Here is a 20,126-nt window from a genome sequence, read left to right as displayed (position 1 = left end):
CTCTGCAGCTTTCTGCTTTAATATGGTCAAACTGTATCCAGGTCTATAGTGCAGCATCTTTCCCGCGGATGGATTACCTCTCTTGTTGTGTCCACCAGACGTTTGCAAACCCATGCTTAGATGTTTTAACTGTGTAGCACCACTTGGGGCAGTGTGAGAAATATGTGGAAAGGTAATGTGGTCTCCTGTAATGTTTGTGCTGCTCATGTTTTAGCTTGGCTCCTGTGCAGAGAAAACAGACGTTATAATAAACAAAGAACGAAGAAAAGCTATCCACCGCGTGTTGTGTTTGGAGACGTGCTGCTGGTTTTTTGAAGTCACTAAATCTCTCAAGCTTCTGTGACGGTTGAGTTGCTGTATGAGGTTTGAGTCAAAGAACAAGACACATGCAGAAAATGCATCCCCAGATTTTTTTTATAAAATGTGCTAACGGCTGTCTAAATGACTCGGGTAAAGTTAGTAGCATGCGTGCTTGTTGTTTTTGTCTGCGTCCACTTGTCTTTGCACTAGGATGATGTCGGAGTAAATGTGCAGTCATATTCGTTGTGTTCCCACTAGTGCTTTCAGGTTAATCTCGTTGAAATGACGTTAACGCCACAACACGGCAAATCTCCGTTAACGAGCTACCGCCGATCGCCCTGAGCGTGGGGCTGGACGGCCAACACGTTAACGAGCTAACTGCGCTAACACACTAGCTCCCACCCATGTAATTGAGCATTGCGTGGCACATCCAACATACTGTTTTACTTTAGTCCATGACGCGCTTACCTTCAGGGTCATACGTCACATGAAAACCAAGATGGTTCCAAAGGCCAGATCTGAATGAGGGTGGGGGAGGTTCAATTTGCCATGTTGCAACAAGCTTAGCTTCTGTCAATACAACATTTTTAATTTATTTTATCAACTTTTCTTCTGAGGATGCTGTCTGTGTTGAGCGCTCAGTGGATCTGCGCTCGACAGTGCAGCCTAGGCGGAGTAGTCGAACGCAGATCCACTGAGCGCTCAACACAGACAGCATCGTCAGAAGGAAAGTTGATAAAATAAATTAAAAATGTTGTATCGTTCCATACATATGCGTACCGAACCTAAAGCACTGTATCGAACGGTTCAATATCGATACGAGTATCGTTGCACTCCTAGTCTTTACAATAAAAGGCACCTCGGGGTTGCTGTTGTTGTGATTTGGTGCCATATAAATAAAATAAAATTAGATGGTTAACCTGTACTCAACCAATTGGTTACCATGACTACTTTGTCAGTCACCAAACACAAAGACATTCAGCGCTATCACTGCATCCACAGATTGTTCCTCAGTCGCATTGTTCCAGTGCGACTGAGGAATAAATGGATGCAAACTGTGATTGAAGTGAGTAATGATGGCCTGTGCTGGTTTACATCGAGGGACACGATTGGTTCTTCATCTGCTAAATGCAACACTGTTTACACCAGATCTGCTGTGCACATCTGATCATTGGTCCGTTAATGAAGTCACTGTGTAAAAGAAGACTGCTTGTACTTTTTTGTTGTTAGTTTGTAAGCATTTATTCATCTTATAACCTCTGATGGACAATCAGAGAAGGATGTGCTTGAGGATCCGCTGGGCTAACTAAGGATGATTGTTAATATGTTAGAGTAAGAAATTAGCCATTTCAGCTATCCTATGTTACAGTGGGGCAAAAAAGTATTTAGTCAGCCACCGATTGTGCAAGTTCCCCCACTTAAAATGATGACAGAGGTCAGTAATTTGCACCAGAGGTACACTTCAACTGTGAGAGACAGAATGTGAAAAAAAATCCATGAATCCACATGGTAGGATTTGTAAAGAATTTATTGGTAAATCAGGGTGGAAAATAAGTATTTGGTCACTTCAAACAAGGAAAATCTCTGGCTCTCACAGACCTGTAACGTCCCCTGTAAGACGCTTTTCTGTCCCCCACTCGTTACCTGTATGAATGGCACCTGTTTGAACTCATCATCTGTATAAAAGACACCTGTCCACAGCCTCAAACAGTCAGACTCCAAACTCCGCCATGGCCAAGACCAAAGAGCTTTCGAAGGACACCAGGAAAAGTATTGTAGACCTGCACCAGACTGGGAAGAGTGAATCTACAATAGGCAAGCAGCTTGGTGTGAAAAAATCAACTGTGGGAGCAATCATCAGAAAATGGAAGACATACAAGACCACTGATAATCTCCCTCGATCTGGGGCTCCACGCAAGATCTCATCCCGTGGGGTCAAAATGATCATGAGAACGGTGAGCAAAGATCCCAGAACCACACGGGGGGACCTGGTGAATGACCTGCAGAGAGCTGGGACCAAAGTAACAAAGGTCACCATCAGTAACACACTACAACGGCAGGGAATCAAATCCCGCAGTGCCAGACGTGTTCCGCTGCTGAAGCCAGTGCATGTCCAGGCCCGTCTGAAGTTTGCCAGAGAGCACATGGATGATACAGCAGAGGATTGGGAGAATGTCATGTGGTCAGATGAAACCAAAGTAGAACTTTTTGGTATAAACTCAACTCATCGTGTTTGGAGGAAGAAGAATACTGAGTTGCATCCCAAGAACACCATACCTACTGTGAAGCATGGGGGTGGAAACATCATGCTATGGGGCTGTTTTTCTGCCAAGGGGACAGGACGACTGATCCGTGTTAAGGACAGAATGAATGGGGCCATGTATCGTGAGATTTTGAGCCAAAACCTCCTTCCATCAGTGAGAACTTTGAAGATGAAACGAGGCTGGGTCTTCCAACATGACAATGATCCAAAACACACCGCCCGGGCAACAAAGGAGTGGCTCCGTAAGAAGCATTTGAAAGTCCTGGAGTGGCCTAGCCAGTCTCCAGACCTCAACCCCATAGAAAATCTGTGGCGGGAGTTGAAAGTCCGTGTTGCTCGGCGACAGCCCCAAAACATCACTGCTCTCGAGAAGATCTGCATGGAGGAATGGGCCAAAATACCAGCTACTGTGTGTGCAAACCTGGTAAAGACCTATAGGAAACGTTTGACCTCTGTTATTGCCAACAAAGGTTATGTTACAAAGTATTGAGTTGTATTTTTGTTATTGACCAAATACTTATTTTCCACCCTGATTTACGAATAAATTCTTTACAAATCCTACCATGTGGATTCATGGATTTTTTTTCACATTCTGTCTCTCACAGTTGAAGTGTACCTCTGGTGCAAATTACTGACCTCTGTCATCATTTTAGGTGGGGGAACTTGCACAATCGGTGGCTGACTAAATACTTTTTTGCCCCACTGTAGCTAATTAAACGAGTAAAACCATCTGATCTTTCAGTAAGCTTAAAGTCTTCTGATGCAGCCTTTGTCCAGCCAGTGCCGAAGGCTTCAACAGTTTAGACGCTCAAACAGCCAAGAAAGGGTTAAAGTGCAATTCCACCATCAACTTCTTTGTAAAGAAATGTTTAATGATTCAGTTGTTCATCATTAACTCACTCCTCTTTAGTTCCTTTGTCATCGACAGAAACACTGTCAGTTTTTGTCCTCAAAGTTCGGCTTCATAACAAAGCTGATAACTGGCAGGAACAAACTTAAAACCTATTCAGTGTGAGTGAACAGTTACACACAAACGCTCTGTGTGGAGCAGACATAAAGCAGTGATGTGCAGAGAGAGAGAGGGATGGTGGTCAGTTAGTGAGCCATGAATAATTGAATGTGCTTAATGGGAAGGGATATAAAAACTGAAACTGTTTGGCCGCGCTGCAATAGAGACCAGAAGGCTGAGCGCTCGTGTGTGAGCATGTAGAGCTGTTCTTCTGAGGACCGGTTTCACTGTTAGACCGTCAGTGTGGATGTTGTTGGTTCCCACATGCCTTCAGGCTGTGTGAGGGTAAAGCCTTGGCTTAGGGTTAGGTTTAGGATCAGCTCTGCGTTTGGGTGGGAATTATGCAGTTAGTGGTCATTTTTAAGGTTGGAGGAAGAAGCTCCATGATGCCAGTAGATCAGGGAACACGTTCACAAAACAGCCATGCAAACAAGGACGTTGGCTGTGATGGTGCAGTCCTTATGGCTTCTAAAGCACAGCAGTGACCCTAAGATCAATCTAGTATGAAGTGTTTAAAGTGCCATTACCCACAAATGCATTCAGATAATTTCAGTTTTCTGTGAAGACATTTTGTTTTCCTCTCTGTGCTGATTAGTGTGTTTAGCAGTTTGGTGTCATTAAACAGTCCAGTTGGTTAGTGACCGTGGTCACAGCAACAGTCTCAAAGACACCTCACTCGCAGACCTACAGATGGAGCTTCTTTTTAATGTGAGGCAGCAGCACCTCGCTGGCCTTTTTAATGTCCCGCCTTTTTGAATTACCTTGAAACTAATCGTTTCCATCATTAGGGGTGTGTCCACCTTAACTGACAGGTGGACACCATCGCTCTTAATTGGAGTTATTGGAATGCAGTTTTTGTCCTGTCAGGTGATTATTTTTTATTTTATTTTATTTTTTTAAATAAATAATAATTTCCAAGGATCAGAAACAAATATAGTCAGCTGGTCATTTTTCCCACAGCCCTGCAGGGACACGATACCTTCACCGAACAAGATTCACATGTCTAACAAATAGCTTTCCAGTTCCTTTTATCAATTTTTTATTAATGATTTTCACTAATTTAAAGCTGCTATGATACCTTTTTTGGTTTTATGACACACTGTGAGACATAAAAGACGAGTACTTTGCTGTGTATTGTTGTAAACTTATATTGTTGTATAAGCCTTCAGTTTCAAGCAGCCCCTGAAAGCCTGAAATTAAGACTGAAGTGATATACGCTGCAGATGGTAATATCAGTTTACTCAGCAGCATTATCTTTTGTTTCCTCCCACTGTTATCAACACGCTGTTCTCAGTTTTTAAGCTTAGTGATTGGCTGTTTCTTCCTGAAATTTGTTGCTTATAACCAAACTGTGGAAGCTTGTGCCGTTCGAGCATGTTGTGTTTGTGTGTTTAAATGTTGCTCTGATGCACAAAAAGAACAACGTAGAAGGTTAGCAGAAGATCTGAAGCTGAGTGAAATGGAAGGAACGAGGTGGATAAAGACAGATGAGCGATAGCGATAGTGTAGGAGGAGAGGCCGATGGTGTGTGTGATCATTTTTCGTGTCTCTCACGACCGAGACGGAGCATGTCATTGGTATTTATGGGCTGAGAGACCTCACACTCTTTGCAACTGTTCTGTCAGAGAGCAGGAAGGGCCGGAGATTTGAAAAGACAACAGATGGAGGAAAAGCATGGAGAAAAGAAAGATCAGGTAGAGAGCAGCGAAAGGAGGAAGCAAGAGAGAAGAGGGGTAATGATGAAAGGCGGACCAGAGAGCAGGTGATGAAAGAAGGGCAAGAAACGACTGAGAGCATCAATGCTGGTGTTTCCTGCTGACTCTGCTTCTTATATGCCTTTTCCCTTCTCTTCTTCTTTTACATGTAACGGCTGCATGACTGGAAGAAGGATCCAGAAGTGCCATCCAGCTGGATTATGGTGATGACGGTGAAACCGAAATGTCTCGCAGCGTTCGGGAAGAACACCAATATTTAACATGACCTTTGACCTTTACCTATCACCTCCTGTGACAGAGCAACTGCAGGAAGACAGGCTGAGGCCTGCTGGTGAGTCCATGGACCAGGAGGAGGTGAAGCTCTGCTCTTCCATGCTCATTAGAAGATGATTTTCGACTGACGTTACACTTTTTGATTTGCTGAGCTTTGAGTTGCGAACTTCGGTCCCAGGTCATATTAATGATGGCGAGTGTCTGAACTGAGCTAACATAACCATCTGCTGACTGTGAGATTTGGAAAATCAGCACATGGCTTCTGACCCCAGGATTATGAGACTCTGCAGGGAAGCCGATGCTTAGTCAACTCACAGTTCACGGCTCCAGTGGACCGTTGGTGGGAAAAAATGACTAGTTTCACAAGATCTCAATAGACTGGAGTCAGCAATGATAACATGCAATATCTTTAATAGAGAGGGGCAAGCAAATCCCCCGTCAGCTGTGCTTTCCACACCTGCTTCTGGGAAACTGATGTTCTGATGTGCTGTATGGAGTGCAGAGTCCGGATTCAACTGATTCATTGAAAAACAGGAAGTTTAACGGACCGTTCTGACTGTCGGCGAGACAAGGCAATCTCGCACTCTAACCCGATCGTTCTGGTTTTAACTGTCATGGGTCTGAACCCCGGCAGGAGTACCTGACCGAACCAGGGAATGGTCGGCAGCTCAATAAAACTCTGTGTTTGGAGCACGCGAGGGCGAGGTCCATCTTGATCTCTGATTCAGAACTCGAAGAAGAAAAAGTCCTCTCCCCCCCACTTACCTCTGGTGGGGGGGAGGGTGAAGGGTACTTTTGTTTTAAGGTTTAGGATTTATTTTTCACACAGTAGGCTTTAGGCTGTAGAGTTGGGCGACTCTGCTCTGCGTAACTTCAGATCCGGTCCAAGTTCTTCTTTGCGTTCGGCCAGTTTGAGGGAGTTGTATCCTCGGCCCTGTGGCTTATTTGTGTCACCACTCTTTGAGTTAGCCTTTGGCTCTGCACTAGCAGTAGCTGTGACTCAGGCAGCATTTCATCCGGTGCGGAAGTTTAGCATTTAGACTCAGTGCTGCCTTGAATTGTATTACCTGGATCTAAACAACTGTGACAGCATTTAGGCTAAAAGTGACCGTTGTCCACTGGGAATTTCCATAGCCGTTTTTCTTTTTTGTTTTGTTAGCCTGAGGTTTCCTAGCCATTAGCTTGAGTGCTACCTTTCAGACCTATTAGTCATGGATGCTAATCAGGGCCCAGGCCAGGGCAGTCCAGAAAGCCCTAACCGGGCCGTGGAGTATCTTCTTGAACTCAACAACATCATTGAAAGCCAGCAGAAACTTTTAGAAACGCAGCGGCGCCGAATTGAGGAGTTGGAGGTCCAGCTGGACCGGCTCAGCCAAGAGAACAAGGACCTCCGTTTGGACCGGCAGCCCGTCGCTCCTCCCCCACCTGCGCCTCCTCCCGAGCCTCCTCTCCCTCCTCCTCCGCCACCACCGCCGCCGGCTCAGACCACATCGGCTTCCATTTCCACAAAGAATCACCATCACCACAACAGCCAGCACCAGGCTCCGGCACAGCCTCCCTGCTCCATCCCCCTCCACCACCAGCATCATCAGGTGCACCACCACTCCTCCACCCACCACTCCCACTCCTATAATAGCACCAACAGCACTGCTCCGACTCCAATTCCAGTTCCCTCTCCAACCTGCGCCCCAACACCTCACTCTGTACTGACCCAAATTTCAGCTCCGATCTCCTCTTCAGCCCCGGCTGCTCCTCCCCCACCTCCGATTCCACCCAGGGATCAGCCGCGAGCCCACAGCCGGCTGACTCGCATGCCCTCCACCAGCACTGGCACCAACACCAACTTCGTGGAGAAAGAGAAGGAAAGGCTGGAGCGCCTGCATAGAGCCAACGCTGCCAACAACCATCACGCCCACACCCTCCACCACCACAAATTGTAAGTTCCACTGTATTTTTACTACAAGCAGGGCCAAAGGTAGTACGAGAAGATGGCAAACCAGGCAAAGAGCTGACGGTAAAATGGTGAAAAGTGCCTTGTAGTTCTTGAGATTCCTTTCATTTCATGGGGAAAAATAAGGGATGCCATATTGCCACAGTTATCCTGAGGGGGTGCACCTCCCCCAGCACATCTCTTTGTGTCTGTACAGATCACCTTTTGCCTTTTCTTTGTGTAATAAATGCTTTCAAATCTTGCAGTAAAAATCTTTTAACTACTAGGGAACACGTATTGCACATATGTTTTTATAATATGGCATCCTATCACTAAATTTTCAAACGTAACCTTGGCTTGAAGCCCGTCACTACATTGTCTGCTTTGCCAAAACTCGTGTAAATCTTTGGCTTTGATCGCTACTAACTTTGCTGCTTCTCTCACTCAGGTTTTGTGCAAGCGCTCTTGCTTAGTCTGACCAGGAAACATCTGTTTTGCTTGATTCCTTGCTGGTGCAGATATGCGAGCAAGCTGAACAGGGTTTACTTTAAAGGACTCAAACAAGTCGGAGAGGTGAAGTTTGCCACTCGAGCGTTCCCTCCTCCAAACCAGAGAGGTTTGTGAGACAGTGTGATTGGTGGGTGTACCGGACTGATAAACATTCATCCTTTTATCAGCTAATAGAGCTGCAGAGTGAAAATTTTATAAATTGCAGACAAGCGGGAGCGTGTGGGACTCGAGGGACAGATGAACTAAACAGCTACAAATCTCAAACACTGATAATTGGTGGAGCGACGACTCGAAAGCATTATGCAACCGATACTTTTGGAATAGGAGCGGTTGTTTGCTGAGAGGCCAGAAAGAAAACACTGTGTACTGTACTGATCACCATGGTAGCTTCCTCTTTTGATTTGTGCTCATATTTTGTTTTAATTTTGTCACCCTGAAGTTGTTTTTCGTTGGCTTGGATCGGCTTTGTTGCCTGGCAACACTGTCTTGCGCGCATCATATCAGGAAGTGTTGAATGACTGCTCCTCGCTGCCGTCTGTGACTTTCGTCTCCGGTGCCGTAGGCAACAGGATGCGGGCTTGCGGCTGTCCCGTGTGTCCATCGGGCACTTCCTTCGTAGCTGGTAATGCCGAAGCATTGGAAGTGCTGGCCATGGTGATCTCTGTTGCTATGCAACTGTGGAAAACCTATTTGAAGGACAGCACTCTGGCTAACAGTTGAATGGTTTTCACCTCGCTCAGAGGAACATGGAGCATCGCCTTCTTCCCTCTGCAAGCACAGAGCAGCTGCAGGAGCGAGGCTCCCGTTAGACCTGCAGATATGAGGCTGGGGAAACGCAGTGATGACTCATGGAGAAAGATTTTATAGTACTATAGCTTTGTCTTATAAGCTCTCGTACGTGCAGCCATTGCACACAGAGGTTGATAGAGGGTGAGTCAGACTCTCAGATATGGGTTCGTGTGATTAATCAAAGTGCAGGGAAGAAAAAAATCCTTCTGAGCCCTGAGTCATGGGACGTTCAGGTGCAGCCGATATTGTGAGAAAAAGCCGACCTCAAGCTTGCAAATGATGTAACATGTGCAGAACAATGATGAAGTCTGACAGCAGCGGAGATAAGGCTGATTCGTTATGAAATCGCACAGCACAATCTGCTGCTCGCTGCCTCTTCGACTGACTGAGTGCGATCCAATAAATCCCACACTACACTGGGGTAGATTATGGCACAGAGGCATGACAGCATGTTGCAGAGCTGCCTACACTGGTTTCTGAGCGATTTCATTTAGGGCATGATGCAGCAAACTGCAAAACACCCTCACACAGATTAATCCTGCAGCACCTTGGGCTGAAGCGGGGAGAAACACGAGCCACACTAGGAAGCAGTAAATACTGCACAACATGACGAAGCAGTTGAAATGTTTCAACTGATGAGAGCCCGACTGCATGCAGCAACTTCTACATGTCGGTGTCAATTTTCATTTACGGTACTGCCAACAAATCTATCCACAATGTGTCCTTGCTCCAAGATCAAACACCTGCACGTCGACAGAAACGTACAGATCCAAGAATGTCCGAAGTGTAAGTTGCATCAGTTATTTATCAGTTGGTTTGCACAGCCATACTAAGACAAAAATAAACCTCACCACAGCACATCACAGTTGGGCAACTGGAGAAATGGACCATTGATTGATCAAGTGCATCACCACTTGGTTTTTTGTTCTCAAGCCTGGTTTATGTGGTTCTTCTGCAGAGCTGAGAGCCCAATGTTATCGTGTTGAGCAAAAGTCAGGAGCCGGGCTTAACTGTACCTCTGCTGGGACATATTAGCTAATTGTTCTAGTATTTTATGCAAAGGAAGCATCAGCAAACCCCATTTGTTGGGCTAATGAGGCAGACTGGAAAACCTAATGCCTATTTGGCAGTACAAAAATAGTCAGCTGCACAGAGTTTGAGAGAACCTTGAATGGTTTTTATTAAAGATTGCTGAGGATTCTGTGAACTCATCATCTTCTAGTGCTGCATGAAGCGGTGGCCCCAAACATCTGTTCACATCTGGGCAGGGCCCGTATCTGAAGAAAAAGGCATGCACTTTGTAACTGCTTGGTTTACCCCTGGAGTACAGTACGTTCTCAAATAAATGGAAAGACAATCTCGGCTGATGGTGATGTTTTATTTTCTGTGCATTAAGTAAAGCTAAGTATTAAGTAATATCAGTTGCCAGAGCTCACGCGATGAACTGTGAGGAGGCCGTAACCGTAATCAGTGCTGTTCCATCCCATTGATCCACGAGGGAAGACTGATGGAGGACGGTTATGGTAATGAACAGAGAGAGAGATGTTGTTTCTGCAGTGTGGGTGTGGAGGAGTCACAGGAGTCAGATCTGTAGGATTCACATGGATGAAGAGAGGAGAAAGAAAAGAAACATAAAATGAAACGTGGATGTATCATCCTGTTCCCTTCTTTATTTAAAGATCTTTTGTTCTTGCTTTCTGGCCCACCTCGTTCTGCTATTAACCTGAGAATTGTACCTGGCTGATCTGGATGCTGACATGTGATTATGGGACTACTGCATATAAAGCCTAGTTTTAATGGGAGTCCTAATTGCCTCCGTTCTGCCTACATTGTGATCAGATCTTGTTATCTAAATTGAGTAGGAAGAGCTAGCAGATGCACCGACAAACAATTGTTCGTCTCAGGTCAACGCAGTTTTTTTTCAAGGGCCACCGAGGAGCTTCTTTTTTTTTTTCTGCCTGTCCCATTTGGTTCTTTAGCTGTCAGAATTGTTGTCTGAAGACCAACAAGGATACCCAATGGATTTACTTTGCCAAATGGATCATCGTGGCATTGCCGTATTGGTCCATTTGATCGACCTTTGTTTTTATTATTTATTAGACATTAGTGAGGGATAGGAAAGGGAGAGAGAAAGAGGAAGGGAAAGAAAAACAGAAGGGGAGAGGGACAGTGAGAAAGGGGGTGGAGAAAAAAATCTCCTGGATCACCTGTTGAGAGCCCAAGGAGGACCACCGGAGGGGCATCGTGCCACCCTCATGGGAAGAGCTGAGGATCCCCAGACGAGGCGTCACCCAGGAGCCACCGAGCAGAAGCTAGAGGGACCTGCACCGGCGTGCCCGCCGGCTCTGCCAGCAGCCAGCTGTGCCAGAGTGAACCGAGCCGCGGGCCCAGAGGCCGGAGCAACAGGCGCCAGGCCCCGCCAAGTAGCCACCGGGAGTGAGCTGGTACATACCTGAGCGCCCTGCCTCGGACACCAAGAACCACCAACGCACCGACCCCTGAGGGCATCAGTCACCGGCAGGGAGTGTGGTGAGGGGAGATAGGCCTTGGAGGGCCTGGGAGTTCCCAGAGAGGTGGAGTCTAAGACCCGACCTGACATATAGACACAGACAAACAGGCACACACAGACACAAACATGCATTCCCACCCTCATGCACACATATACAAACACTCAGCACTCACCCAACGTAAGGATTGACATAAATGGACATGTACACACAATCACACTCCCCAAACATACTCTATACCCCGGGTCCAGGTACCCTCGCCCCCAGAGGGGGAAACAGAACCCAGACCCAAGAGATGTTACCCTTCCCCCCGGGGTGGAGGCAAGCAGACCGTCCCAGGCTCCGCAGCATCAGGGAGGCCAATCGGACAGCTAACATCTCCTCCCAGCCCCCCCGCCCCGATGGCTAGAAGAGAACGGGGGTGTGTGAAGACCCCATACCTCCCTCCTCCCGCTCATGTGTAGTGTTGCTGCGTGTTGCTCTAAAGTGCATTTAAAACAGGGGAGAGCATGGTGCTGCTGCCAGAGAGCAGCAGGTGTTGGCACGGCCCCTCCCGAGAACCCTCAATGTCTACATGGATTTAAAATTGAGAGGTGGGCACCGGCACCAGAGGTAGGTTTGAGTACACAGACCGTCCACTGGACGCCGTTAACGTGCCCACCCTCAAGGCCCTATATATATGTGTGTGTGTTATGAGAATGTAAGTAATGTGAATGTTTAAGTTGTGAGATAAAATTGAGGCACAGGTGGCCAGAAGGGGACAGAGGGGGGGAGATGTCTCCCCTGCACCCTTGTGACACACCCGCACCCCAAGGCCCTACCTGTGTGGGTGAGTGTGGTGGAGCGGGAAGAGGGAGGCAGCCGGGGATGGGGAGGAAAAGGAGGGAGGGGGAGGAGCTTTTTCAAAAGTCACTTTAAAAATACTGAAGCATGGGATTATACTTACTTGTGGACCCACATGTGGACAGCTGTTCACAGATAGTAGTTGTTTCTCTCACAGTTTAAACGTCATTTGAAGGTAGGAATGAAAGTCAGGCCGTGATTTCCAGTCTTAAAGGTTGTTCAGACCAGAAACAAAGCTGCTTGATTACAGCAAAAAGACGATGATTATTATTCGCTAACATGAGGCGCACGATGAGCCCACTGAAATAAAGACTTTGTATTGCTTTTTTAAAAACTGCATTAAGTCTCCAGATGTGTGATGTGGACCTGACTGGCCTGGAGCATGAGGTCCACATCACAGCCATCATCTGCCACTAACCACGAGCTAAACAGACAAAGATGAACATTACTATTCCTTCCACAGATTGAGACACATTATTTTAGATAGAACAGTAAGTGGATGGTAAATAGCACATTGCTTGGTACTTGGATAGCTCTTTTCCTCTCTGAGCACTCAAAGCACTTTTTACACCCTCTTTCACCCATTCATACAAACCCATACACAACACTTTATTCTATAGTTTTAAGTTTTCTAACTATCACAGTTTGAAAGTCTCAGTTGTTTGGTCCTGAGTGCTTGAAAACCATATCATAGTTTATAGTGGATGGCTTCTTTCGCTCATGTGAACATTGGCCTTTGATCTGAGTCTGGTCCCGCCGAGGTGGCTCTTCTATGTTGTGTGTTGATGAAGTGGCTGTTTGGTGTCTCCAGTGTAGAGAGTTTTAGGAGCGTCCTTTCCCCTCAGGCTTAGAGGGAACATGTTCTGCCCGGTGTTGTAGGGTCCTGATTACTCAAAGTTTGTGTTCCGGAGGGTGATGGGAGTCAAAGAGGAGGCAGTGGTCTCTGTGCTTCAGCACACAGGGGTTGAAACACCTAAGAAAGGATCTCCGGCCTGCACTGTAGGTGGCTGACACCTGTATCGTAAACCACCACCTCTCTTCAACGATGGCTGTCCACGAGCACCAGTATACTCACCATGCTGAGTGCTTTGTGTGCCGCCGTCAAACAGCCGCACCCATTTGTGCTCGCCGTTATGGCACAGGAAGCTGCTGCGGTATTCTTCTGAATGATGGGTGTCGCCACTCAGGCGATATCTCCACAACAGCGCCGATGTAAGAAAAGTCCAAATCTATTGTGTTTTTACAAAGTCTCATCTGTTGTAACATCCTCCATCTGTGTAATCTGTACTGATGTATCATGACCGTAAAACCTGACAAGACGGTACACTCATGCATGCGTTCTTCAGGCGCTGCATGGCGATTATAATGGCGGCCTTACGCTGCTCTCAAACCATTGTCTTCTTGGTGCAAAACAACATCGGTAAAGAGTGTACAGCTGAGTGTTGTCCTGTTAAAAACATGTGTTTGTGGAAGGGCTGTTGGGTTCCTCCTGTGTAAAGCAGGACGGGCGAGGAAAACCTCTTTAACAGGAAAAGAGCTCAAACTGAACCAGGCTCTGGAAGGAGCAGCCAACTACAGTGACTGACTGACATCACCTTGTGGCATTGACCTGGGTCCAAAGTATTTTTTCCATGTTTTTGATACTGTGAGAACAAAAAACAAACATGAACATTAACAAATATTTAAGATGTTCATTAAAATAAAAGTCTGAGATGACAGGAAGGTGTTACAGTGGTGGAAACGAGCCTGCAAGATTGTCACACAATAAAACGGCAATAAAGAACAAAAAAATGCCACGTTTTTGACACCATAACAAAAACGTTTTTCAGCTGAAGCGGAGACGAGAAGAAGAAAGGGCTGAGTGAGAGGGAGGAGGCGGGGCCACGTGGGTGCTGTGGTGTGTCAGCTCGCTGCCACGGAGCGCAGCGAGAGCAGGAAAGTGCAGCTGGTGCTGTAAGAGGTTTTAAAACATGTTCAAATATTCACAACTGATGTGGAATGAAAGATCTTTATTTGCACCCTGACATTATTACATCAAAGTTTATGTTAAAGACTGAGACAGTACAAGCAGTTTGTGTTATCCAGAGCACTGATCAGCTGCGTCTCCAGGGAGCTCGTTTCCACTGCTGCTGGACGCAGACGTGCTCGGCGTAGGTGAGATCCTCTCTGCAGAAGCAGGAGAGGGATTTCAACGTAAACAGCTGCTGACATACAATACAATTTTTATTTATACGTCATCTGGGAGGGATCATCATCAGACATCTGGTTCTCTGTGTGCTGATGATGATGGCAGGAGCGTAAATGAGCTCAGTCAGCAGCATCGCTTCACCGTGTGTGTGTGTGTGTGTGTGTGTGTGTGTGTGTGTGTGTGTGTGTGTGTGTGTGTGTGTGTGTGTGTGTATAGCAAATTAGCATGCTGCTATACTTGTGGGGACCAACAGCCCTTATGGGGACTAAATCCAGGTCCCCACGAGTTTGAAGCCATGTTTGAGGCTCAAAATGTGGTTTTAGTGTCAGGGTTACAGGTTGTGGTTAAGTTTAGGCTGAGCGTTAGGCATTCATTTTTGATGGTTAGGGTAAGGGGCTATGGAAAGCATTATGTCAATGCGATGTCCTCACTATGATATAAAAACGTGTGGGGGGGGGGGCTCAAAAGTCATGACTCAGTTTTTTTCTAATGGAGGTGGATTTAAAGCACCTGATCAGCGCTGACTGTTGCCTGCTCACCCTGACCTAAACACATTTCCACCAGCAGCCGTAATAAAGACGAGGCTCGTTTGCAGGAGGTCAGTTCGTACGATCGCAGCGAGCTGCGTGGTTACAGTCTAACTGTCGGATGTGCTGCGACTTCTGTTTCGCATGCTTCCTCATCAACAGTGGAGCTAACAATCCTGTTATAGGAAAAGTTGTGAAATGGCTTTTATGACATTGTGAGATGCCTCCGTGTATCATCGCTGATCATCTGGAGTGATTTTGGTATCCTTCCAGCTTTTAAGGAACTATGTTTTTTTTTTTTTAAATAATAGGCACTCTGCTCTGTTTCGTCTTTCACTCCCCTACAGATGAATCACACCTTCAGGCAGAGCGTTAAACTTGTCTGGATCAATATGTTAGAGCCGATCGAGGCTTCTTGATCGATCGGTTGTTTAGCGTGTGTCAGTCAGGCATGAGTGTAGATACAGCGCTGTGGGGGGACATATGATCTGTGATCACATGAAAGAAACTAAGACAACCTCATGATTCATGATTCGCGTCATATTTGACTCGAGTATTTTTGGGGTGTTTTTGTTTTTTTCACAGAATTCAGTGAACAACGTCTTTTTCACACGACTGTAGGTTTACTGGCCAAGCTAGCTCCACTCGACTCTTAGTGCGCTGTGAAACAACAACCTGTAAAGTGAAAAACGATGTTGTCTTTATTTTATTCCAAGGTTCATTTGAAAGAGTCGAGGGAGACGCTGACCATCTGGAGAAAAAGCCAGACAGTCTGAGGAACGACGAGCTGCCAATAATTAAATCAAACACTGACCAAAGTCCTTGGCTGTACAAACCTGATCCTGATCTTTTATTCTGTTGCTCCACAGAAACGATGATCAGAAACAAAACAACAGGCTCAGCAAATCCTCCTCGTTTTTTTAGGACTATAGATTCGACACCATATTCCATCCACTGATTTTCTTCCCTTCAGTTGTTTGTATATATTATTGTGTCATCACAATAATATATGTAAAAGGATGAAACAGAAAGCAAAAACCAAACTAAAATGACACGATTATAAGGGTTAAATATTGAGCGTCTTGTTTTATCGCCCTGTTCTGTCTCTTTAGGACACATTTTATTAAAAACATTTCTGCATTTCATCAAAAGTCAGTCGTTTCTTCAAATCATATTTTTATAGTTCGAAATAACTTTTAATTGCATCACATCATTTATTAAAGCACTTTCAGTCCCAGTTCAAGTGCAGGGACTCGCAGAAACTCAAAATCTCTTAACGCCAAACACTTGTCCCCTCTGGCTCGCCGTAGACTGCACCTTACGCAATCTAATTAGAGCCTGCGTGTATGAGAGAGACAGGAGTGAGATGACATCATTCGTGGTGATTTATGGTGTAATCATTCATCAGCTGACCTGGACGTTGACACGCACACGGCATCTGTTCACAAAGCGCTCGCAGCGTCTTGTTTCTCCCTCCCTCCGTCAGCCCGTCTGTCTGTTATATTTGGAAACATGGAAATCAGACATGGAGCTGCTGCTGCTGGGGAAGGTGGGGTGGAGGGGGTCCAGTGCTGCACTGTCATGGCAACAGCTCGGTATCCAGAAGACGTGAAAGGAGAGAGTCAAATTTCAAAATAAAAGGTCCTGTTCCCACCAAGGCCCGTCAGTTCCTCACCTGAGTGTGAATCTGATGTGCTCTTCAGTAAAAGCACATTAATCTGTGGGCGAAGTCTCGTTGTAAAGACTGATTTCTGGCAGCAGATCTCACAGGACGCAGATGGTACAGGGAGGAATCTGGCAGCCAGCTGATGTAAAGATGTGACTTTTATTTTACAGCACGTCTGTCAGGCTCTCTGTTCAAAGGCGAGGCTGCAGACTTCAGACTGAGCCAAACAGAAGCCTTCAGACTGTGCGGTCAGCCGGTCGACACACTTATTGCTACAGATTTACTCTGTGCGTACAGAAGAAGGTGGCAGACGGTGCTTAAGTTAACAGTTAACTCTTTAAAAACATATTTCAAAAGCAAACGTTTGGTGCTTCTGAAACAACCATTACCAGCTGATGCACTCAAACAGAAGCATGCTAGCTGCGTGCTGTGCTGCCTGATTAACGTTAGGTTTTCCTATAACAGGAAATAATTCCTGAGCACAGTTGTTGCCATGGACTAAAATGTAATCAAGTACACAGTTTTGAAGAATTCTGGGATTTAGGGATATGATGTTAGGGAACTTTGAACTTTTTTCTTTGATTTTAATGGATGCATATATGACGCCTTTGAGTGTGCACATTGTGTGCAATGCTCACGTCAGCTTTGAAAGAAACAGATTTGTTCATAGCTTTGTTCATACAAGTCTGCATAAAGGTCTAAAGTTTTAATGAGCTCAAAGGGAGCATTGCTAGCTTATCATGCAAAGATGAATTTACTTTTCAGATGGAATGATGTTTGGATGATTGAATAAATCGTTAAAAACCTAAATTTCCCTTGTTGTGTTCTTCAAGTGTACCGCCAGAGAGCATAAATGATTTCTTTGAACTAATGTTTTAACACATACTTGCATCACTGTGTGAATACTTTTTATGGACTTCTGCTGCACAGGAGCTGGGCGGGGGTAGTTGGGGTAGATGGCGATCATACAGCAGTTAGACCAATTCAATTTGATTTATACAGCGCCAAATCACAGAACAGCCGCCTCAAGACACTTACAGTAGATCCTACAGTAATAGATACAGAGAAAAACCCAACAATCATATGACCCCTGTGAGCAGCACTTTGGCGACAGTGGGAAGGAAAAACTCCCTTTTAACAGGAAGAAACCTCCAGTAGAACCAGGCTCAGGGAGGGGCGGGGCCATCTGCTGTGATTGGTTGGGGTGACAGAAGGAAAACAGGCCATCCACCAGCCCACGTGTGGTTAGGTTCAAACAAGAAAATCATTCAGTGTGGGTGAAGATTTGGTCAGATCTTATTTTACAAAAGTTTTACGTCCCCGTTCATGACAGGCGGGATGTTTGAACTGCCTGAAGGATTCTTGTAATTTGAAGCACAAGTTAAGTTGGACTGAAGGATCAACGGGTCTGATTTTCATCCTTAAACGTCGCTCTGACTTCAAAACACATTTTGGTCATAACTGAAGAACTCCAACATTAATTATGACAAAGCTGTACACAAAAATCACATAGGATACATTTAGTAACAACGTTTAATCCTCAAAAGGTAAAACTGCAAATGTGAACAGGTATGGTTGTAACCTGCTTCTGACTGCTCACCAGATGCACTGAACCAGATCACAGTGGTTCCCTGACCTGACACTGGAACTGTCACGCTTTTGTTACTGTTACAGTAGAGAATGTTTTTAATAAGCGCCCCATGTTTCAAATATTAATAATATAGTAATCCCTAAAAGCCCAGACAGCACTAAGTGCTCCGTTTCAGACAGTTTCGTGATAAGTGATCATCTATATATGGGCATCTGAGGCACACAGGAAGTACAGAAGCCCCACCCATGTATCTTCTTTTGCAAGGGACGGGCGATTAGAAGAAAGCTAATCTAAAGGGAGGATTATTTTAAAGAGGGAAGCTTGTTTCAGACTGAAGCAGCCGGCAGGCGTCTGCTGTCGTTTTCTTTGATGTTTTCTGTGAATCTAGGCGTTTTCAGTGTTCCACATTTGCAGCTATTCTACTAATGACTGATGCTTTGAGAGAATGTTCTGAAATTCCTCTTTAACCAAAAGAACGATTTGTTCCAGTGTCTCCTTGTCTGGTCTGGGTGAGACATGATGACATGAGAAGTAAAGCAGACTCGGTACAGTAGAGGCGCTGCAGTGTGTCCAGATGGGTGTGTGTTTGTGTGCATTTTGAGGCCAGCGGTGCCGTATCTTCATTGTCACTGGTAGAAAATGTCTGCTGCTGTGCGTCTCAGTCTGATGACATCGCCAGTAATCCATCCATGCTGCTGCAAAACCCGAGAGGACGCACGCACTGCATGCTGGGAAAGAAGCTGCCAGCAGTCTCACTTGGTTTTGTTCAGTCTGGGAGAGAGCGAGTTTGCTCTTCCACAAACTTCTCTGGTGTCGTTTTTACGCCTGTACCTCGTTGGTTTCCTACGTTTCCCAGAATGCCTGTGGGCCCCATCTTGTTGCCTTTTGGATGGTACATGTGTGCTGACAGAGAGAGCACGAGTGGGAATCACACCCCAGTCTGTGGTGTTTTAGGCTGAGGTTAGAGTTTCTACTGTCAGAAGCAAGAAGCTGTTTTAATGTCACGTTTAAAGGTCGTTAAACTCTTCTGGCCATGGCAGCGGAAACCTTTGTTCTTCATGAGCAGGAGGGGGTTAAATGAACTGCAGTCCCTGGCTGTTTAATGGACCTCAATGTGCTGCACTGATGTACAACTTCATAATCGAGTCACGAGACTAAATAGAACCCTGAATTTTCTACAAAATGTGACTCATGTTCCTGTGATTCAGATCAATTAAAGATTCACTGACATTATTATCAGATTATTATTATTAATACTGCCTACCAGTAAAAAAAAAAACCCCAAAAAACAGTGTTTTTAAAATGCCCGTGACTTTTAAACTGGTGAATAGGTTCAGCCTGACATGTCTCATACGTGAAGATTGAGACCTGATTTGGAGCCCCCTATTGTCTGATTTAGGAGAGCTCTATGTCATCATTATAGCATTCAAACAGTTATTTGAACAGCAACCGAAGGGGAGGCGAGGTGATCTCAGCCCTGCTGCTGTACATGGAGGAAAAGAGAGAGAGCTGAAGTCCTGGGGTTTTTGAGTTGTTCATTATTGAATTCTATAAGATTTTGGATAAGACGCTTCATTGGTCAGATACAGCACGTGCACACAGCTAGCTGTTTGAATACTAGCAAGTCCAACAACTAAAAGATTGCAGCCAATGAGCCAAGCAAGCGTTCAGAAACACACACAGCTGTTCGAGCCTTTCAAAGGCTACAAAACCAGCATTTGGAGCAAGATGGCACCAACTCGCCCAACATTTGAGACACTAACTGAAGTCTGAGTGTCATCCAGGCCGTGTTTCACTTTTGCTGATTTTACCCTTGTTTTCAGCCACAGTTTATGCACAAAGACAGATCGGTCAGGCTTCTTCTTCACACAGGAGGTCAAGCAGGCCCAGGTCCTCTATCATATGGAAGGTTGGTGGTTTGATCTCTCCAGAGTACCAGTCTGTGTGCCAAAGTATCCTTGAGCAAGATGCTGAACTGTGATTGGCCAATGCAGTCATGAGAGTGTGAATGTTAG

The 20,126-nt window shown here is 45.6% G+C and overlaps 1 protein-coding gene across 4 annotated transcripts in view; it reads left to right on the top strand.

Moving 5' to 3' along the window:
* The window catches only part of LOC146551319 (IQ motif and SEC7 domain-containing protein 2-like), a 177,560-nt gene that overhangs the window by 5,584 nt on the left and 151,850 nt on the right, over positions 1-20,126 (top strand). For 2 of the 4 annotated variants that reach the window (XM_085258750.1, XM_085258753.1), the window contains one exon: positions 5,461-7,496. In XM_085258750.1, the coding sequence (XP_085114876.1) occupies positions 6,772-7,496 (725 nt within the window). In that variant the 5' untranslated portion in view covers positions 5,461-6,771. Of the gene's footprint in view, positions 1-5,289; positions 5,335-5,457; positions 7,497-20,126 lie in introns of those variants that run through there. The other 2 variants (XM_085258752.1, XM_085258751.1) reach the window with 2 other exon arrangements.

The sequence above is a fragment of the Mchenga conophoros genome, linkage group LG20 (genome assembly GCF_057382185.1).
Source record: "Mchenga conophoros isolate Kocher_MC1m ecotype Shallow Benthic linkage group LG20, M_conophoros_male_GT1.1, whole genome shotgun sequence".
Taxonomy (NCBI): domain Eukaryota; kingdom Metazoa; phylum Chordata; class Actinopteri; order Cichliformes; family Cichlidae; genus Mchenga; species Mchenga conophoros.
Note: the sequence above shows the minus strand (reverse complement) of the source record. Positions and strands in the feature narration are given on the sequence as shown.